At 38.3% G+C, this 19383-nt stretch overlaps 1 protein-coding gene across 4 annotated transcripts in view; it reads left to right on the top strand.

Annotated features, from left to right (window-relative positions):
- CTNNA2 (catenin alpha 2) overlaps nucleotides 1-19383 on the top strand; it is a 760050-nt gene that overhangs the window by 724671 nt on the left and 15996 nt on the right. For 3 of the 4 annotated variants that reach the window (XM_034772967.1, XM_034772970.1, XM_034772969.1), the window contains one exon: nucleotides 11244-11387. The exons of the other annotated variant lie outside the window; for it this stretch is intronic. In XM_034772967.1, coding sequence (XP_034628858.1) covers nucleotides 11244-11387 — 144 coding nt within the window. The remainder of the gene's footprint in view (nucleotides 1-11243; nucleotides 11388-19383) is intronic. 4 annotated transcript variants of the gene reach the window in all.

The raw sequence follows: 19383 nt of genomic DNA, 5'->3' as shown, positions 1-19383 counted from the left end.
AAGCTGGCATTGTTAGCATCTGCTGCTTCCCAGGCTTCATCACCATTGTCTTGTTTTGCATTCACTTGCAGTACAAAGCAATGCTAACCTCAGCCATTCAAATTACCAGCTTTTGAGTTGACTCCAAAGACAGTGTTAATGGCATTGACTGTAACCTAAACTCGCCCTATCTATTTCTTTAGTTATTACTCTGTCATGGACTTAATGGAGACGGTGCAGAAAGTTGATCTTTTGTCCATCCCTTTTTGAGAACCATATCTTAGAGCTTGGTGAAGCAAAATGAATCCACTGCTTTTCTGGTAGCATTTAACGTGATTTACATCTTCAAGTGCTGGGTACTGTATGCTCTTTTGCCGACCTCGGGACTATCCAGAGATCAGATGTCCAAATCCACATCTACATCTGTAGCCTGCGTATCCACTTGCCACTTCTGCTTCCATCTTGTTCTTCATTCTCTCTTGGATAGCCAGCTGCAAATAAAGAGTACTTTATTTGCATAAAAAAGAACAACAGTTATTTGGCAACTTGCATACAGTACAATGATCTTGAAAGTGCAGTGGAAATCCAGAGTTCATGGCCCCAAACCATTCACTATTACAGGAAACTGACGTGTATGCATTATATTCAATTATTTTTTGTGTTGTAACAATCACCCTGGCACTTGACATTTACAATTTTTGAAGGCGATGGAATTATAACATACATCCGTATTTACTAGGAGTCACCGAATTATTCACCATTTCCCTCATCCAGAAGTTTAGCTGTGATTTCAGAACCACTGGTTCTGGGGAATATAAACTCTGCCTGACTTTCTGCTTTATTAGGAATGTTAATCCATGTTTCCAAACACAGTGAATAAATATAAAATGACTAGAACCTCGGAGACATACATGATCTGTTCCGATTACCTTAATTCTATTCTGGCAAGGAAAAATGTGTTCCATTTTATATGATATGTTGAAGTTATTGCATAATGTGGTGTATGCCTTTTTGGTGAAATTTTTATTCTCCATAAGTTACCTGTAGTGCAGTATATTTTACCTTCAAACCTAAGCACACACCTAGTCTCTCTCTACATCAGTATGATATTTACCTCATGTATGAAGATTTTATTGGTATCAGGTTTCAGAGTAGCAGCCATGTTAGTCTGTATCCACAAAAAGAACAGGAGTACTTGTGGCACCTTAGAGACTAACAAATTTATTAGAGCATAAGCTTTTGTGGATGCATCCGAAGAAGTGGGCTGTAGCCCACGAAAGCTTATGCTCTAATAAATTTGTTAGTCTCTAAGTTGCCACAAGTACTCCTGTTCTTTTTGTTGGTATCATTAACTTACCTACAGATAGGCTGAAAAGTATATCAAAAAGCAAAGAAAATGAGGCTGTCAAACTCCTGAAAGGGAAATTATTTCAATAAGAGGAAAGAACCCTTTAAATCATTTCCCTTCTTTCTCTCAATCTTTTCTCCCTTAACTTCCCTTCCATCTCTCCCTTGATCTTTCCATCCCAAAATGTTCTCTGCCTGCCGATCAACAAGACTCTTCCCCAGGTAAATCTCATACCCCAGGTCTTCCACTGGTTTAAATCAGTGTAGCTCCATGTGTTTCAATGGCACTATTCTGAGTGCTGATTTATACCAGCTGGTGATCTGAACCAGTAGGTTTATGTTTAGATTGTGAGACTCCAACTCCCTGTCTCCCAGTTGAGTTTTGAAACACAGTGTAAGAAAAATGTATTTGAGAGCTTTTCTGTGGTGAAGAGCCTTATTAACCTGGAGTGAGGGAAGCATAGGGAGGCAAGGAAGATATAAAGGGAGGGACATAAAATAATAAGGAGATAGGGGAATAGAGGCTGAAATGCCCAAAATGATTTTTAAATAGCTGCTAAAGATCTTGAGTGAAATCCTGACCTCATTAGGTATGTCTACACAGCAATTAAACACCCACGGCTGGCCCATGGCATCTGACTCACAGGGCTCAGGCCAAGGGGCAGTTTAATTGCAGTGTAGACGTTCAGGCTTGGGCTGGAGCCTGGGCTCTGAGATTCTGCAGTGGGGGAGGCAAAATTCCCATTGACTTCAGTGTGGCTAGAATTTCATCTCCTGCTTTGTTTCTAGTTGCAGCCCATGTGGTTTTGTAATTTAGCATTTGAATATTTACAACAAATCCTGAATAATAATAATAATGAGTTTGACAGCCTCATTATTAATTATTATTATTGTTTTTATTATTAGACATTTCTTATTAAACAGTAGTTACAATATCCTGGGATAATAAGCACCTCGACTTCAGAGTTCATTTCCTCAGTCTTCAGCCAGAGAGTTCATTCAGTGCAAAGTGCAGCTATTGCCTGATAAACAGGAATCACTCTTAAGGTGGATTAACTTCCATGAGATGCTGTTACATATTTCTCCCATTGAAGTAAATGTCCATTACAGATACATGGCCTCACAACAGGCATTAGCACGTTGTTGTTGTTATTGTTGTTGTTGAAAAGGGGTGTAATCTATGAAGTTTGGATCCAGATCAAAATCCAAGCTTCCCAAAAGTTTGGGGTACTTCTTTTCTCGGTGTTCCAGCTGGGCTCTGGATCAAAATATATCAGTACGTCAAAACTGACCTGTATGTTCTCTTATTGCTATGGAGCAAACAGTCAGCAGAAAGTCTACTATACATTTTGGCCCTGAGCTTGCATTTCTTTTTATTTCATGTTTGTGTCAGGAGCTTGATGTCCACTGTCTTGTTACCTACAATAATTTAATCCTGGCTTTAACCGGGTATGGGTTTAGCATTATGTGAAAGAAAGACAACCTGCTCAATGAGCGATTTGGTAAACTGCCAAGACTGTCACCTCCTTTTCATTTGAGAGCATCAGGAATCTAAGCAAAATATTCCTGTTTCCAGCCACTAACTATGTAAGTTTTACTATTGAATTACAATTTAAACAGAAGAATAATGCATGAAATAAACCCATGAAAACAGGCTGATAAACCAAAATTTATTTAGACCTCTGTGGGCTGGGCTGCTTGGACAGTTGATCTCTCAGATTTGGAAGAAATCTGTTTAAGCAGTATGTTTTGTAAAGAATGTCCTCCCATCTGCTTTTTAAAATACAATAGTGATTTTTTCCTAATCACAATTCATAGCTATTGATAGTAAGATTCCTACTTTCTGTTTGTTAGTAATTGCATCTTATTTAACTCACTGTGTATATAGTAGAAGAAACTATGGCTGCCAAACAATTTAAAAAATCAAAATTAATTGTAAGATTTTTTTAAAAATAGTTGCAGTTAATTGCAGTTTTAAACACACCGTTAAACAATAATAAAATACCAATTTAAATTAATTATACATATCTGTGGATGTTTTTCTACATTTTCAAATATATCGATTTCATTTACAACACAGAGTACAAAGTGTACACTGCTTACTTGATGTTATTTTTTATTACAAATATTTGCCCTGTACAAGTCAAAGCATGAAGGGGCATACAAATGTTTAGCATATCTGGCATGTAAATACCTTGCAACGCTGGCTACAACAGTGCCAGGCGAATGCCTGTTCTAACTTTCAGGTGACATTTTAAATAACAAGTGGGCAGCAATAACTCCCATAAATGTAAATAAACTTCTTTGTCTTAGCGATTGGCTGAACAAGAAGTAGGACTGAGTGGCACTTGTGCTGGAACAATTTGGATCGTGGGGATGCTGAGAACCATTGAACCAAACTGTAAACCCTGCATATAATGGAAACCACTTCAAGCCAGGGGGTACAACAGCACCCCTAGTACCAGCACCTATGCTGAGTGGACTTGTAGGCACTAAAGTTTTACATTGTTTTGTTTTTTGAGTGCAGTTATGTGTAAAAATAACAATGGATAACTTTCACGATAAAGAGAGAGCACTACAGTATTGTATGAAGTGAACTGAAAAATACTATTTCTTTTGTTTATCCTTTTTACAGTATAAATATTTATAATAAAAATAATAATATAAAGTGAGCCCTGCACAATTTGTATTCTGTGTTTTAATTGAAATCAGTATATTTGAAAGTGTAGAAAAACATCCAAAATATTTATAGTAAATTTAAATTGATATTCTATTATTATTTAACAGTCTGATTAAAACTGCAATTAATCACAACTGTTTTTTTTTTTATTCTAGTTAATTTGTTTTGGGTTAATCGCTTGCATTAACTGTGATTAACTGACAGCCATAGAAGGATCCTACATTTATGACTGGACTCACAGGAATTTTGAAGTGTTATTTACCCTGTCACGTAACACAAGAACCAGGGATCGCCCAATGAAATTAGTATACAGCAGGTTTAAAACAAACAAAATGAAGTACTTCTTCTTCATACAATGCACAGTCAACCTGTGGAACTCATTGCCAGGGGATGTTGTGAAGGCCAAAAGTATACCTGAGTTCAAAAAAGAATTAGATAATTTCATGGAGGATAGGTCCATCAATGGCTATTAGCCAAGATTTTCAGGGATGCAACCCCATGCTCTGGGTGTCCCTAAACCTCTGACTGCCAGAAGCTGGGACTGGATGTAAGTGGATGGATCACTCAAAATTGCCATGTCCTGAAGCATCCGGCACTGGCCACTATCAAAATATAGGATACTGGGCTAGATGGACTTTTGGTCTGACCCAGTATGGCCATTCTGATGTTCATATTATTAGCAGATACTGTTCATTTGACAGATCCTAAAAGCGTTCTAGGCATTTCACAGAACAAATAGAAGATAAGGCTTTGCGCCCATTTGATCTCATTGCAGTTGAAGGACTGCAGGGGTGGTAGAAGGCTGAGATCAAGGCTGGACCAACTGCCAGTGGCAGTAGAGCAAACTAGGGGGAAACACACCTAGGATCTACTTTTCAGAGATGACACTGCTGCTGTGGAAGTGCTATGTCTGGGCCTGGGGGAAGAGAGGCTGCTGGGAAACTGGATCACCTTGACTAACCCCGTGTGCTTGGCTGCAGCTATTGCTTTGGAGGAAATGACTAGATATAATGAAACTCTTTAAAAAAGCCCATTTGAGTATGGATGGATGTAAGTTACTCTTTGTGTTCACATAGGTATATGACAATGAGTTCTTTAAAACTCTCTTAAATAGTAAAATAGGTGGCATATGCAGAATACGTGATGGAGTAATATAAACGTTTTATCAGTGTTCACTTAGATTGACCTGTTTGAGCTTTGCTGTCCCAAACTCATGCTAATATAATCTTTATACAACTCCACCTCTTTCCCTAAGTACATAAAATAGGGAATCTGTGAACAGGTAGAATGGTGTAAAGATTTTATCGGGATGGGACAACTTGGGACAACTTCATTACTCACAAATGATGAGGACACAAGTGAGCAATGTAGGCCATCCAAAACTAGTGCTGATAAAACCGTTACATTGCACAATCACGTAGTCTGTATATCTCATGTGTTTTACAGAAACACTATTACAGATGTTTTTGAGAATTTAAAACAGCAAAGACGTTCTTGTGTTGCTCCTCCTGTAAAGCCAGATGTCTTAAATGATCATACAGTCAATGCAACAGCTCACAGAGGGACAGAAAAAATGAAAGTGAATAAATTTGCAATGCCTCTAAGAAAGACCTAAAATAGCTTTTTTAATAAAACAATGTCACAGCTTTGGTTCATTAGCTCAGGTCCTTCCAGTGCTACCAGAGAGGTAAAGTCCCACTGGGAACCTGAGAAATTTCCATTCCTATTTCTAGCTCTGTGGGTTCACAAGGTATTGGAGTTGATTTCTGTTACTGGACCTAACAACATTATTCATCCTGAATATTGTGTCAGTGGGATGCTGGGGGAGGAGGAGGAGGAATTCCATATTTGGAGTGAAAGAGAGAAATGTTTTTGGCAGGATTTAAAGCTTTCTCTTTAAAGCTGCTGTTGGGAGATGGATTGATTAGTGGGCAGAGTGCAGGTGATAAATGCAGGTGATAAATGCAGTTTTTGACATAGCTGTGCAATTAATCACATGGATATTATCACCAAATGGACCCTGCAAAAACTGCACTGAAGCTACTAGATTTGTTACAGGACTGTTTACAAGAACGTGCACTCTAAAGAGCAGTATCTCATCACATACATACAAGCCACACAGATGTAGGAGTGATATCCATGAGATAAATTGCAGTCATGCCAAATTGTATTCCATTATACAGACATACTCATACATACATTGAACACATACATCCCATTTATGTGTATATTTAATCAACCGGTCAAATATTTCTACAACACAGACGTATCACTATTAGGAAGTAGAGGGGTTTGGGGGTTTTTTTTTCCGCTCTGTATGGTGCATGTTCTTATGATTACATTTATAAAAAAAAACTAGTAACTTCATGAATTATTGGATGGTACATTTACTGACATTTAAAATTAAGAGTGTTTTTCAAAGAAAAAAAGAGTCTGATATAAAAAATAAGAAATCCTGAGCAATTTAATTCAATGGAAAAAAATAAAAGTTTGTATATTGGAAGTTGATGCTTGAAACAAGTATGTTATGGATTTGAAGGCAATACTAATCTATATGTTTCAATATACACTATTCTCATTATATTAATATAGGAAATCTGACAATCAAAAAACTTCTGTTCATGAAATAACTAGAATGCTGGGCCAGATTCTTTTATGTGCCATGATATGATCAGCATGGAGGAGAAGGGAATGCCAGAGAGCCACTTACAGCTTCCTGATTCTCAAACTACCCCAGCCCTGCAATAAATTAGAGAAACCTAGATGCTGCTCTAATTTACATCAGCTGGCAATGATCCCTAAGGACCATACAGTTGAGAACTTCTGTAGAGGCATAAAGCTCCAGTCTGCCCCATCAGGCTCCCTTCTCTGAGAGCGAGTGGTTGGTTTAGAATCTGTCTCCACCAGCATTACACCAGTTGAGATTTCCCCAGTTGCATCGTATTATGTCCCCAGCTCAGAAATTAGGGTTGAGTGTCCATCCCATTACTTTAAACCTGACCATATGTAGGTGCAGCAGTTAGCTAAATGGCATGCATGGGGAAATGGCAAACCTGGCCTGGAGCACCTAAAGATTTAAAATATATAATAATGGAAGGAGATTTTTGGATAAAATCAGAATTGATTGATAATATACAATGAAACTACAGTTCTACCAGGTTATTTCACTCTGATCTGTGTAGTGGTGACTTAATCACGCTTCCAAAATACTGCTAAGTGATCTTCTATGTGATATTAAAGAAATAATGACTTCAGACTTGACTCTTCAATCTCTTTCCCTTTAATTACAGATCTTGACAATTTTCATTGCAGATGAATAACACGCACAAACACAAAGACATACCCTCAAGGAGAAACTTCACACCGTTTTTCCAACTAATCGCAAATACTGAGTGAAAATACTTACAACAGCATATAAAACACTCAATAAAACTCACCAGGGAAACTTAATTCCATCACACAAACTATGTAGGAATAACTTTAGGAAGAAAAAAGAAGCAAATCAGCCTTTGCATTAGGAAAGTTCAGAGTCTCTGATGTGTCATACTTCTTAAGTCATTTTTTCCAGTCACCAGATGCAATCTGGCTGCTTTTATTCATGAACTTCTCAGGAGAAAGGAAAACATATGTCTATCCTCCACATCACACCATTAGCCTTGAATTACAAACCAACTCTCTATATGTGAGGCCAATATTTATTGATTTAAGACACAGACATGGGACCAATCCTACTAAAATACCCTAAAAATGATACTACCTAGAACTGTGTACTGTTGGACATTTTCAACAGCAACTGTTGAACGTGAACTTATTCATCATCAAAACACCCTGTTAGGTGGGTAAGTACCAGTATCCCAGTTTTACAGAAGGGGAAAATGAGGCAACAAATTCAAATGGTTTGCCCTGCCCTCATTAAAGGCCCTATTAGATCTTTAGGCTAATCTGGGTATGTTGACAGCATCCAGCCCTGAGCTAATAGACCATACCAAGAATTCTCTTATAAACCAATAACTAAATTCAACATGTAATCTGCCAATTTAAAAAACTTTCAGAAATTGCATGTTCTATCCAGTGTCATATGGGATATTATCTGTTTGGCGATTCCTTGGATATAATATATGATGAATGAGATGGATTTCATTATCCATCCATCAAAACCCACTTAGTCCACGACAAAAGCAAAACAATTTTTTTTTTCAGGGGTGTGGAGTTAAGGTCTCTGTCTTGACCTTTAGTGACCCTAATCAACCTGGCACCTTGACATGCCTTGAGTGTGATCTTTTATTTCAAGTTGTCATTTGAGTTTCTCATGGTATATAGTTTTTATCTTCCTTAGCTGGAAAAATAGCACATCTATGAACTGGTATTTCTAAACAGTCATCATTTTTCTCAGCCTTCCACAATCTTGAGGGAAAGCATTCAAACTTTACATCAGTGGCACCCACCAATGCCTGAATAGAGCCTATTCATTTATTACCTTCTGCCAAATTCTTATTACGTAAGTTTGTTGTTGTTTTATCTAACAGATGATTGTTGTGAAACCAAACCTGGACAAATGCACCTCCTGGCTGCTAGACATTTAGGTGCAAGATGTCAAATCATTAGTTGAACTAAGTTTATAGCCTTGTTAAGCTAAAGAACTGCAACCACTTCCCTTAGGAAATGATTTGACAACCTAAAAGTCCTCATCTAATTCCTCTTGATATTCAACTTTGCATATGTTCATCCAGTTACTCATAGTTATAGTTCTTTGGCACACTAGGAGTAATTTCTCTCTCTTCTGAAATATACTGTTCTGCAAGTGTGTTTAGTTCATTGTAGTAGCTCTTCCTTAGTTCTCCGTTTAACCAAGTTTTATGTATATTCTCCTAAATCAATCCCTCCAAACCCCTCATTATTGTTTTACTCTTCTCTGCATTTCCTCTTCTTTCTCAACCAAAGTCTGTCCGATATTGAGTGGCCCAAAGCCGTACACCAGGTGCGGCCTCCACAGTGCAAACCAATAATGCCTCATTTCTAATAATAGGTTATTAGTGGAGAATTTATTTGGCCATCACCATCCATTAGAAGGTTCTCTGCTATGGCATTTCCATTTGAGGGTAATATTTAAATGACAATTTGCATCTCCCCACAAAATCTAGTCTTACCATTCCAACTACTATTTGCTTGGGCCTCAGAAGTTCTAGTGTCTGCTGCAGAGTTTAGATTATGCTCCTACTTCATTTGGCAAAAAACAATAGTGCAATGGTCAAGACAAAGAATCCTTAATCCTATGGATTTTGATCTGATTGGATTACAGCAGTTACCTTTTACCTCAAAAACCTTTAAAAGCTTAATTTTCCCTGTCCATGTGGCAGATTAGTAATAACACATATTGGTTAGAAAAGGTAACAGTGAAGTCCCCACCAATTGATTGAAGATTCACCAAAATGTGGAAAGCCTTTAAAAGCAGCAGGTCATACTGTTCAGATGGATATAGCTCAATCCAGTCCTATTACAAGGCAGAAAAGTTATTTTTCCCTGTTTAAATATTGACATAGCTTAAAGACATTATCCCTTAACCAGGAATCAGTTAGAAATCCTAACACTTAATTCAATTATAAACCTAAATTTACAGCACCCGTCATCACTTTGCATCATTCAGATGCAGCCTAGTTTTGCATTGGGTCCTGAACTCATATTTCGCCTCTAACAGTTACAGTAGCTCTTGCTTAAGATTGGTAGAACAAGCCAGATTGGAGGAACTGATCAAGGTTGTAAGGTTGTTCTTGCTCTTTTTTTTTTTTTTTTTTTTAATTTGTACTTTGAATGTTAAAAATTACAAATATTCTGTTGCATTTCCAAATGTAGTGAAAGATGTTCAGATAAAGAGGAAATAGCCTTGACCTCTGTTATTAGAGGAAGTGATTGGTAGTAGGCATTAATCAAAAAGACTTCCTTTTGCTGTAGCAGAAGAGGAGGGAAACCAAAACCAACACAAGCAGAGCAAAGGATGTACATTAATCATTAGTGAAACAGAAAAATCATCTTGGGTAGATTACAATTTACATGATCCTTGTAGCAACTGGGCACCTAAGGGAAAATATTAGTATTTGCTCAGTGTAACTTTATAATTCTGACTCTTAAGAGCATTCCTTATACATCAACAACAACAAAAATCGGACCAGATTCTACCGCTCTTGTTCACATTGAGTAGTCCCTTACTCTGGGAGCAATGTGGCTACCTACTGATGGAGGTGCTACTCAATATGAGTAAATCTGGTAGATTTAGCCCATAGTAAATATACTATTTTTTTAGCTGGGATGCCTAGTTGGATTAATAAGAAAATCAAAACGGTAATGGATAATGGGAATATATACTGTAAAACCTGCTTTATGCAGAATTTAATAGAGCAAAATTCCATTTAGAGAGAATTAGAATGAACGTTCCCTTGGTAAACCACAATTCTGGTTATAGGGACGTTTTTTTTTTCTCTGAGAGAATTGGCTTCAGTCTAGAAGGTGTCATTGTGTGTAATTCCTAGACTAAAATATACACTCTCTAAAGCTCTCACCTTTGTGTAAATTTGCTGATACTGTAAAGTGTGCTTTGTAAATAAATGTTTGCCCAGCATGTTTACCATTCCCCTCACTTGCTCTCTCAGCTCAGGCAGGCAGGTGAGAGAAAGTTGACTCTCCCTGACCACAATGTTTGGATTTTCATGCTAGTGAAAGTTCCCTGCCCTCTAATCTGATTTCTCTAAAACAGTTGGCCAAAACTCTCCTCTGACTTGTGGATGGACCAAATTCAACCCTAGTGTGTATGTTTGTAACTCACATTGAAGTTGGTGGAATTCCAACTGCTCACGTCACCTTTATACGTGCATTCCCAGTGTTTAAAAAGATACACAAAAATGTTATTTTTTAATCCCTCTGCCAAATTCCCTAGTCCACTCTCATCCAATCAATGTTCAACAGGGTAGCCATTCCTGGCCCTTCTAGTTTTCATCATTCATACAGCACCATAGCTCACTCTTCCCCTCTTAGCAAATTGTTCAGTACTTTTCTTACCTGTGGTAAGGGAGCAAGTGAGAGGAATCTCACAGTGGGGTTACTCACCATGGAAGAGTCCCTGTTTCCTTTACCAAGCATAGCTCCGTCAGCACACATTTTCTCCTCTTCTCCCCTCTGCACTAGGGTACAATATTTCTCTTGCTCTCTCTCTCACTCTCTCTTTTCTGTATCTCTCGGAAATCAGACTGGAGTTCAGAGCACTTTCACTACCTTTTATGAGGTAGAATGTGATGTCATAGATGGGGGCAGGGCTAGTCAACTTTCTACCCACCTACCCACCTGTGCTGAGGGAGCTACGCTTGGGAACGGAAGCAGTGACTCCTCCACGGTGAGTAACCTTGTTTCTAATTTATACCTTCATGTAAAGCTCTGACTGTTTTTTTGGGGAGTGGGGTGGGGAGGGGAAAGATTTTTAAGAGGGGATTTTGTTTGTTGGTCGGTTTAGTTTTGGGGGGAGGGGTTAAAGTACAGCGCTCACACGAAATCAGTTGCATGTTATTTTTCTAAACTTTAAAAGATTTTTTTCTTCATTTCCCAATCTAAACTGTTGTGTAGACTTTCTCTGAGTTGTAAAACAGCTACCACATTCTCCTTCAGAGATGGCCACATTTTAGTAATGGGTGAAGGGATCCCGTGGAATATGGGACATATTAATTTAAAAGCCCAATCCTGGTCCCCTTGAAATCAGTAGCTAAACTTCCATTGAAGGTGAAGAATCAGGCCCTTACTTTGTAAAGTGCTTTGGGATTAAAGGTGCTTTATAAATGGAAGATATTGTATATTCCTGTATTTATTATTATTATTATTATTATTATTAACTGTGTAGATATGTCTACTTTTTTAGGATAGACGGAACATTTCTTTTCTCCAGATTTTCTATATTTATTATTTTTTCTGCTTAATTCTAAATATGTGTATGCCTACTTGCTGACATCAGCCCATTTTTAAGAACCTTTCTACAAAAAAATATTAAAAAGGAGACAAAAACATATTAAGAAAACAATATAAGCCCAAAACACATGATTAACATTTAGACGCAAACTAGACACAATCTTTGAAATTCAAAGTCAAAGCTTCAGAATGCTGTAAATTAATGTTGTAGCCGAATGAGCTCTAACGGAATATCCTGGCTTTGCTGGTTTGTGTTACAGCCCTTATGTTATTTAAACATAGCTTTTATATTTAATAGTTCTTAAAGCTTGCTTTTCTTTTCTTGGGTCCTGGTATTACTACTTCTGTGTGTTTTTTCCCCCCTATATCCCTCAGCATTTTAGAAAGACAAGATGGACTGCAAAGATCTTTTACTCTTGTTCTGCCTCTTGACTACTATTAAAGCTGTCACAATGTCAGAGCTCTCTTACTAAAGGGCAGAAGAAGGGTCATGTGAGGATTTTGGCCTCTAGGGATGGCAGAGATATTGCTCTTCTTGTTCATTTAAAGCTCCTTCCCAACTCTGTGTGGGGCCTTATCATATCACAGTGAACAGTACTGGAAGGTGGTAATGCATACTCTATAAATCAAAAGACAAAGAGAGCATGATCATAGCCTTTTCAACCTAAGTGTAATTTAGTCTGATGTATGACATACTTTTTTTCAGATGACTGGATAGCTCTGAGGAATTGGGTACAAGATGTAGAATCTTCCATCTCTAGGTCACTGACATATATTAGACATGCAGTGGGATCAGTGCATTTGTCACTTGACGGCTATGGAGGGTTGGTTCCCCAAATATATCTTCCAAGATAAATGAGGGGGGGTCCACAGTGGGCCAACCAGTGGATGGGGTTTGAATGAAGGACAGTAAAGGGATGGACATGCAAAGTGACACAACCCTAAGCAACAACAAATCAGGCAGATGCCTATGGCTAGTCATAATAACAAATTTCTGTCAGTACTATCCCAGGATTATAATGGATCCTGCAGCCTGAAAGTGAAAGGCTAAATAGCCTATTACTAATCTACAGTGCTATCCACTTCCCCTGTTCAATTATTTTATTGGCAAATATGCTAAAGACAATAAAGAAATTGGGAGTACGAAGTATTTATATTCCACACTGCATGGAATAAAATATTTATTCTGTCATTGGCAATATTTATTTTACTTTCTGGTATTTGTACACGAAAGTTACATACTTAAAGTAAGGTAAAAAAACACCCAAAAATGGTGGTCCAGTTTTTTTCACTGATCTCATTTAGTGTGTAATATGGGCACCGTAACTGCAGCAGGCTGAGCAATTTGTTCCAAATATCCGCTCTTTGAACTAGTTAATCCTTCCCAACTTCTTTTACGAATTGAAAATTACTTGACAACACTATTTATTAAAAAAAAATGAAGGCACACATCCAAGTTTGTCTTGGATCAGTTTGGCACTCACGCTGGCTAGCAGTGTAAGAACAAAAGAATTACTCAGGTATATACATATATACATGTATGTGAAGCAGATAAACACACAGAAATCCTATGTGACTTCCTCAAGCACATACTGCTGAATTCTGAGTAGCAGCTTAATTATATGGCTTCAACTGCATGAATCCACACACATTATCAGTGTGATTAATGGGCATCCCTATGATTCCCAAATCCTCAACACTTGCCAGTCTGAACTGTCTCAGAAGTTGAATTAGAGGCTTCTTGGCTAGAAATGACTGTTATCGCCTCCTTTTCCTTTTATGATATTGGGAGTGAGGGAGGAGTTGTGAAATTGTGAAATGCTCCATCTGTTCAAAAACTGGCAGCTGGCAGATGGAGGATCATCATTCTGCCCTCGTTTGCATTTTTTAGAGTGGTGTAACTCCATCAACATCAAATGTGTTACTCTTGATTTATCCCTGCTTCACTGAAAAGAGAGTCAGACCCATAGGAGTCGGGGAACCTTTCATGTTGGTTTAAATCACAATTCTTTTAAATCTTGTCCTGCGGTCACTTGAACCACTGGTAAAATGTTAAACCATAGCTGGCTAAATGCCAGTGGTCAGAGGAACCAGGAAGGAGACTATGACCACCTTAATACCCTAGACTTTTTATCTGTAGGAGAGTCCTCTCTCAAAGGCATTAGCCAATCAGTCATCTGCCAGACTCACTTAACTAATAACGCTACTTTGCATTTTCACAATGTATCTCATTTGAGTATCTCAAAGAACTTTGCAAACAATGTAGCCTCACAAAACCCATGGCGGAAGGATAAATGGCTTGAACAATGCCATCATAGCAAGTCATGGGCAGAAAGAAATCCATGGAGTCATGACTCCCAGTCGTGCTTTAAACCATTAGGTCCTCAGATAATTTTTGAGACACCTACCTTCCCTATCCAGGTCTCACCAGTTCCCAGTCTGCACTCTCCCTGGCAAAAAAGATCAAAACAACGAGAGCTAATGGGTGGGGGTTGGACGGAGGATACCAGCAATGAAAGGATGCAGCACTTGTACTGTATAAAACATCCCAGTTGACCACAAGTTCTGAAGATTGTATATCTTGTTGTTCTGAGAGCATCTTCTGAGTTATAAAAACTTCATCTTTTTCTGTCATTGCCATTGTTACTTAGTTGACCATTTCCATCATAAACCTGGTTGTATCACTGCTGGAAGCTGGTCCAAACAAGAGAATCTGGTGAAAGATGGTGATTCAGCAGAGCAAGGCTTCTAACAGCAAGAGCAAATATAAGAAATACATTTAATTTACCCTACGTTAAATTTACATGAAAGAAGTAGGATGAAGGGAAAACAATAGTAATGGAGGTGACAGGATCAGACAAAGGAACTGAGGCAATAAATGAAACACATAACAATTTTTCATCTTGTTATGGATTCCACCAAAACATTTGGCCAAAAAAAAAAAAAAAACAACCACAGCCCAAGGGAGAGAAACCACATTAATACAGAGGCATCTGATAGCTTTGCCCTCACGTAAATTCTACCCTGAGCTATCCTTATTACTTCTTCCCCAGACGTTAGTTGCAGAGTGCAGTATATGGGAAGTACTCATGCTAATAGAATTAGTGCTGCAAAAGAATTCTTGCCAACTCATTAGAAGTGGCACCAGAGTCACCACAGTATTCTCCTGCAAAATTAGAAATAGCTTCAGAGTCATGGCCATCATTTGCCAACACCATTAGCAGAGATTTCCAGGATAGCAACTTGGATTCACAGAAGCCCATCACTAAATGTTAGCTGCTCAATTGATTACACTGGGAACGTTGCTGACAAAGAAGATTTAGGGTATAAGAGGTATTAATCTGCTTAGGATATCATAAGCAAGGTTGAACATTTAGAGGCAACACCAACCATGTTCTCAGTGGCATGCTTAATAGCCTTGGAATGTACATGAAAAAAATATGAGGTTGGGGATGGAATGGGGCTTTTGGAGAAATGGAGCCCATCTTGTACCCAGGTCCAGGCAAAAGTTTAAAAATATTTTGCAAAGAACATTTATCTAAATAAACCACTGGTCTTGGAGCCATGAGATCTTGGTGAGTTTTCACACTTTTGTAGCATTTTACAAACATTAGTTAATTAATAATCACAACACCCCCATAAGGTAAGTAATTATCTTCATTTGGCAGTTTGGAAAAATAAGACAGAGAGATTAAGGACAAGAATTTCAAAAGTATCCACAGATGCTGTTTGCCATAATTCTTGGCCTGTTTAATTGGAGACAACGAGGAACTGATTTTTTTCATAAATGCTAAGCACCCTCAGGATTCACTTACTGAACAGAAGTGGGCTGTAGTCCACGAAAGCTTATGCTCTAATAAATTTGTTAGTCTCTAAGGTGCCACACGTACTCCTGTTCTTTTTACTGAACTGGATGTTGTGGGTTCTCAGTAGGTCTCAATAATTAGACCATCCGTTTAGGCATCCAAAAATGAATTTACCCATATGGAAAAGTCACTTCTTCTCGATTCAATGCCTAGGCCACTGGACCACACTGTCTTTATCATGCTCATGAATTATTCCTTGTTGAGGCCAGACACTGAAAGAGATTCAGAGCAGAGGAAGTGGCTCAGAAGGCTGTCGTTGGTAGCATTTCATGCAACTCTGCCCCCATAACCATGAAAAAATCATGGATCCTCCACAAAAAGAAGAGACACATGGCTATGGTTTTCACAGTTACCAAAAACTAGCTCTAGGGAACTGTACAGAGAACCATAAATAACCCCAAATCTGTAGATACACCAGGGTTGTCTTCACAAAGGAAAAGGCTTCCTTTTATTTTCCCTTTTTAAAGTAAAGGCTGAGATTAGCTGTGTAACATTTCTAGGTGATTATAAATTGGAGAGAAGGATTGGAGGGAGGATTGCATTATTCTGCATATATATAGAAATGAGTGTCCCAAGGATATTTAGTGCAAAAAATCTTAAAGCATGTGAATTACCTAGACTGCATTGTAAGTACCTTTGCATTTGTTGTTAAAGTTCCTTTCAAGATTCTAATGCTCAAAATAAAACTTTGACCAAATGAGTTATGATTTCCTAATGTAACTCGGTAACATAACATGTAATTGCTAAAGGAAATGGTGTTGAACCAGCCAAATCTGCTGAATTGTTAAATATCTATTGATGCCAAATATGTGATTATTGTCCTCTAGCACTTGTCTTGAATGACCTCTGTTGCAAATTCTAAAAGTTGGCCAAATGGAGCATTATTCACTTAAATCCTAGCCCTGCAAACACTTTACATTTGTAACTGTGACATTGAGCTCAATAGGACTACTTCTATGGGTAAAGTTATTCAGCTGTATAAACATTTGCAGAATTGACATAAGTGATGAAAAAGTGTCTTTGGTGTCTAAATTGGGCTTAATCCTGCTCACTTTACTCATTCAGGTAATCCCACTGAGGACACCAAAATTTGACATCTACAAGACTACTCTTGAGAATAAAATGAGTGGGGATTGGCTCATTTTACTTCCCCTTGTTCTTTGTTCTTTCTTGGGATATCTATTGAATTTGTAACTCATTTGTTTGTGTTTTAATTTATTTGCAAAGTATCCAGAAATTCCAAACTGCTTCTTTTAAGCAGTAAAATGGCCAATAGTATCTACATAACGAGCCACTTTATATTCACAAATAACATATTCGGTGATTGACCAGAATCTTCACATAACCTGTAACATGGCTACGCCTGTGCTGAATAATTGAGTTATGCATTTGCTAGCTGATGGACTTTCATATCAACTGGAATATTAAATCCTCTGCTACTACCTATGTGATCATATTTCATGTGGTCAGGACTTCTTTTCCTTCTTCCTTTTGCTATGGGCCCAGTCCTGCAAGGTTGAGCTCACTGAAATCAAAAGAAATCTTTCCATTGATTAGGTCTTGGATCAGGCCTTGAATGCTCTCACTGACTTCCGTGGAAATGGAGGGAACTCAACATCTTACAAGTGTTCAGCACTTGTGAGTTTTATACAAGATGCAAAATATTAGTTGGCAAGCAATGAAACACCATGCCAGTATAGAAGCAATGAACTGTTGTTCTGCCAATATCTGCCCTTCAGCAATGCTATTACATCCTATTCATTTCAGGACTGAATGTGATTGATGGTTTTGGTAAGCTCCCCTGAGGAAAACCATGTATGCCAGCAAAGTCATCCGCAAACTCTTCTTATGCTGACCTGGGCAAAGGCAACCTCAAGCATCTGAATTTAGTTAGGAAGCAATTTGCCTTGGAATGTGAGATATCATTTCAGACGAAGACAGGAAGATAACACATACACAGAGGTTCTGACAGTCTTACAAATGGAAAAGAAGTTGGACAGACACTTTTTTAGCAATATAGATTGAAATGCCACATTGTCCTGTTTGATCACACTGACAAAATCACGAGGAACAGCTGTGGCTAACACACTCTTATGAAAAGAAATGTGCTAGACTATGTGCTTTATTGATGCCATTGTACTGAAAGTCCATTGCACTTTGTGTCTGATAGTTGCTCTGCTTGGTGTTGATTGTGCAATAACCAATCAACATGAGTCTTTTCCAAATATCTCCAGGTAAGACAGTAAGGAAAAACATGCACTGTCTCTCTAGTTGCTGTACCTGTTCTCTGGATAAATAAGTGAGACTGGTCTCCAGGGTTGGCAGTCTAACACCTTTATAGAAGCATTACATTCACTTGGAAATATAAAAAAAAAATCTAGATATATTTGTTACATCTTTAAACCTTCTCACAAAAGGCATGCAATACAAAATTCAAACCAGGAGGAGACAAATTAATAGTATTGACCAGCTACCTTATATCGACCTCTTATAGATGTAATAGCAACTGAATATGAAAGCCTGCACTTTCTTTCATGCATCTGACATAAATGGGTGCTCAGATTCAGGGAGGGTTAGTGAAGAGACCTGGCTGTGGGTTTTATATACGATCTCAGGTTCAGGAGATGTCCAGTATCAAAGATGGACTGATTTGTGTGTATTTGTCTGCTTGTGAATCCCAGCATAAAATGTTTTATGAAGTTCTGGCTGTATGCAGACCACTCACCTAAATTTTTACCTAACCGACTTCTTGTTGGATCATTGGATTCTCAAGAAATTTTTTATTCTGGGCAGCTTCAGTATCCATGCTGACAATGCATCTTCTGTGATAGGTTGGGATCTTGTGCCTTCTCCAAAGTATTGTTTGACTCAACCACTCTAGGAGACGTAATCTTATGTTATGTTTGTGATGGGACCTTCATCCTCTCCTCCACCCTGTGATTAGGTCTTTTCCTCAAACCCGATGTAGGAGGGACTGTGTCTGTTATCCATCCACAGACACTAAAAGATCCAGCTGAGATGGCAGAATGGTTTCGAGGATTTTATTGTTGTAACATTAGATTGTACAAGAAATTGGATGCCTTTGCAAAGAGAGTTGAAGTGTTTTGCAATATGTGGATAATATTAACTCATTACATTTAAAGCAATGGCTTTGTAGTTTTCTCATGTGTGATCTACTCATTTGCTGTATTTTTAATGCAGATGTCAAATACAAACTTTCTAATATATTTACACTGGGTGTGACAGGGCGCTGTGCAGGAACTCCTGAGCCACCCCTCTGTCACCCCTGTTCCAATTAAGGGAGGTAAATTGGAGCTGGCTAGAGAAACCTGCACCTGTTTGCAAAGGGGAAATAGCTGCCAGCCTAATTATCCTGGGGCTGTATAAAAGCCTCAGAGGAAGGAAGCCAAGGGAGGCAGAGAGAAAGGCGGAGGCCAGGGAAGGGAAGGAGCATGGTACCTCTGCCCTTCTGGCTCCAGAGGCTAAGAAGTCCTCAAGGCTGGAACCCCCAAGCTGTACCTGGTGAGAAGGTGGTGGGATGGCATTATATAAATAAACTGCACTGGT

Source organism: Trachemys scripta, chromosome 5 (genome assembly GCF_013100865.1).
Source record: "Trachemys scripta elegans isolate TJP31775 chromosome 5, CAS_Tse_1.0, whole genome shotgun sequence".
NCBI classification, from domain to species: Eukaryota; Metazoa; Chordata; order Testudines; family Emydidae; genus Trachemys; species Trachemys scripta.
Note: the sequence above shows the minus strand (reverse complement) of the source record. Positions and strands in the feature narration are given on the sequence as shown.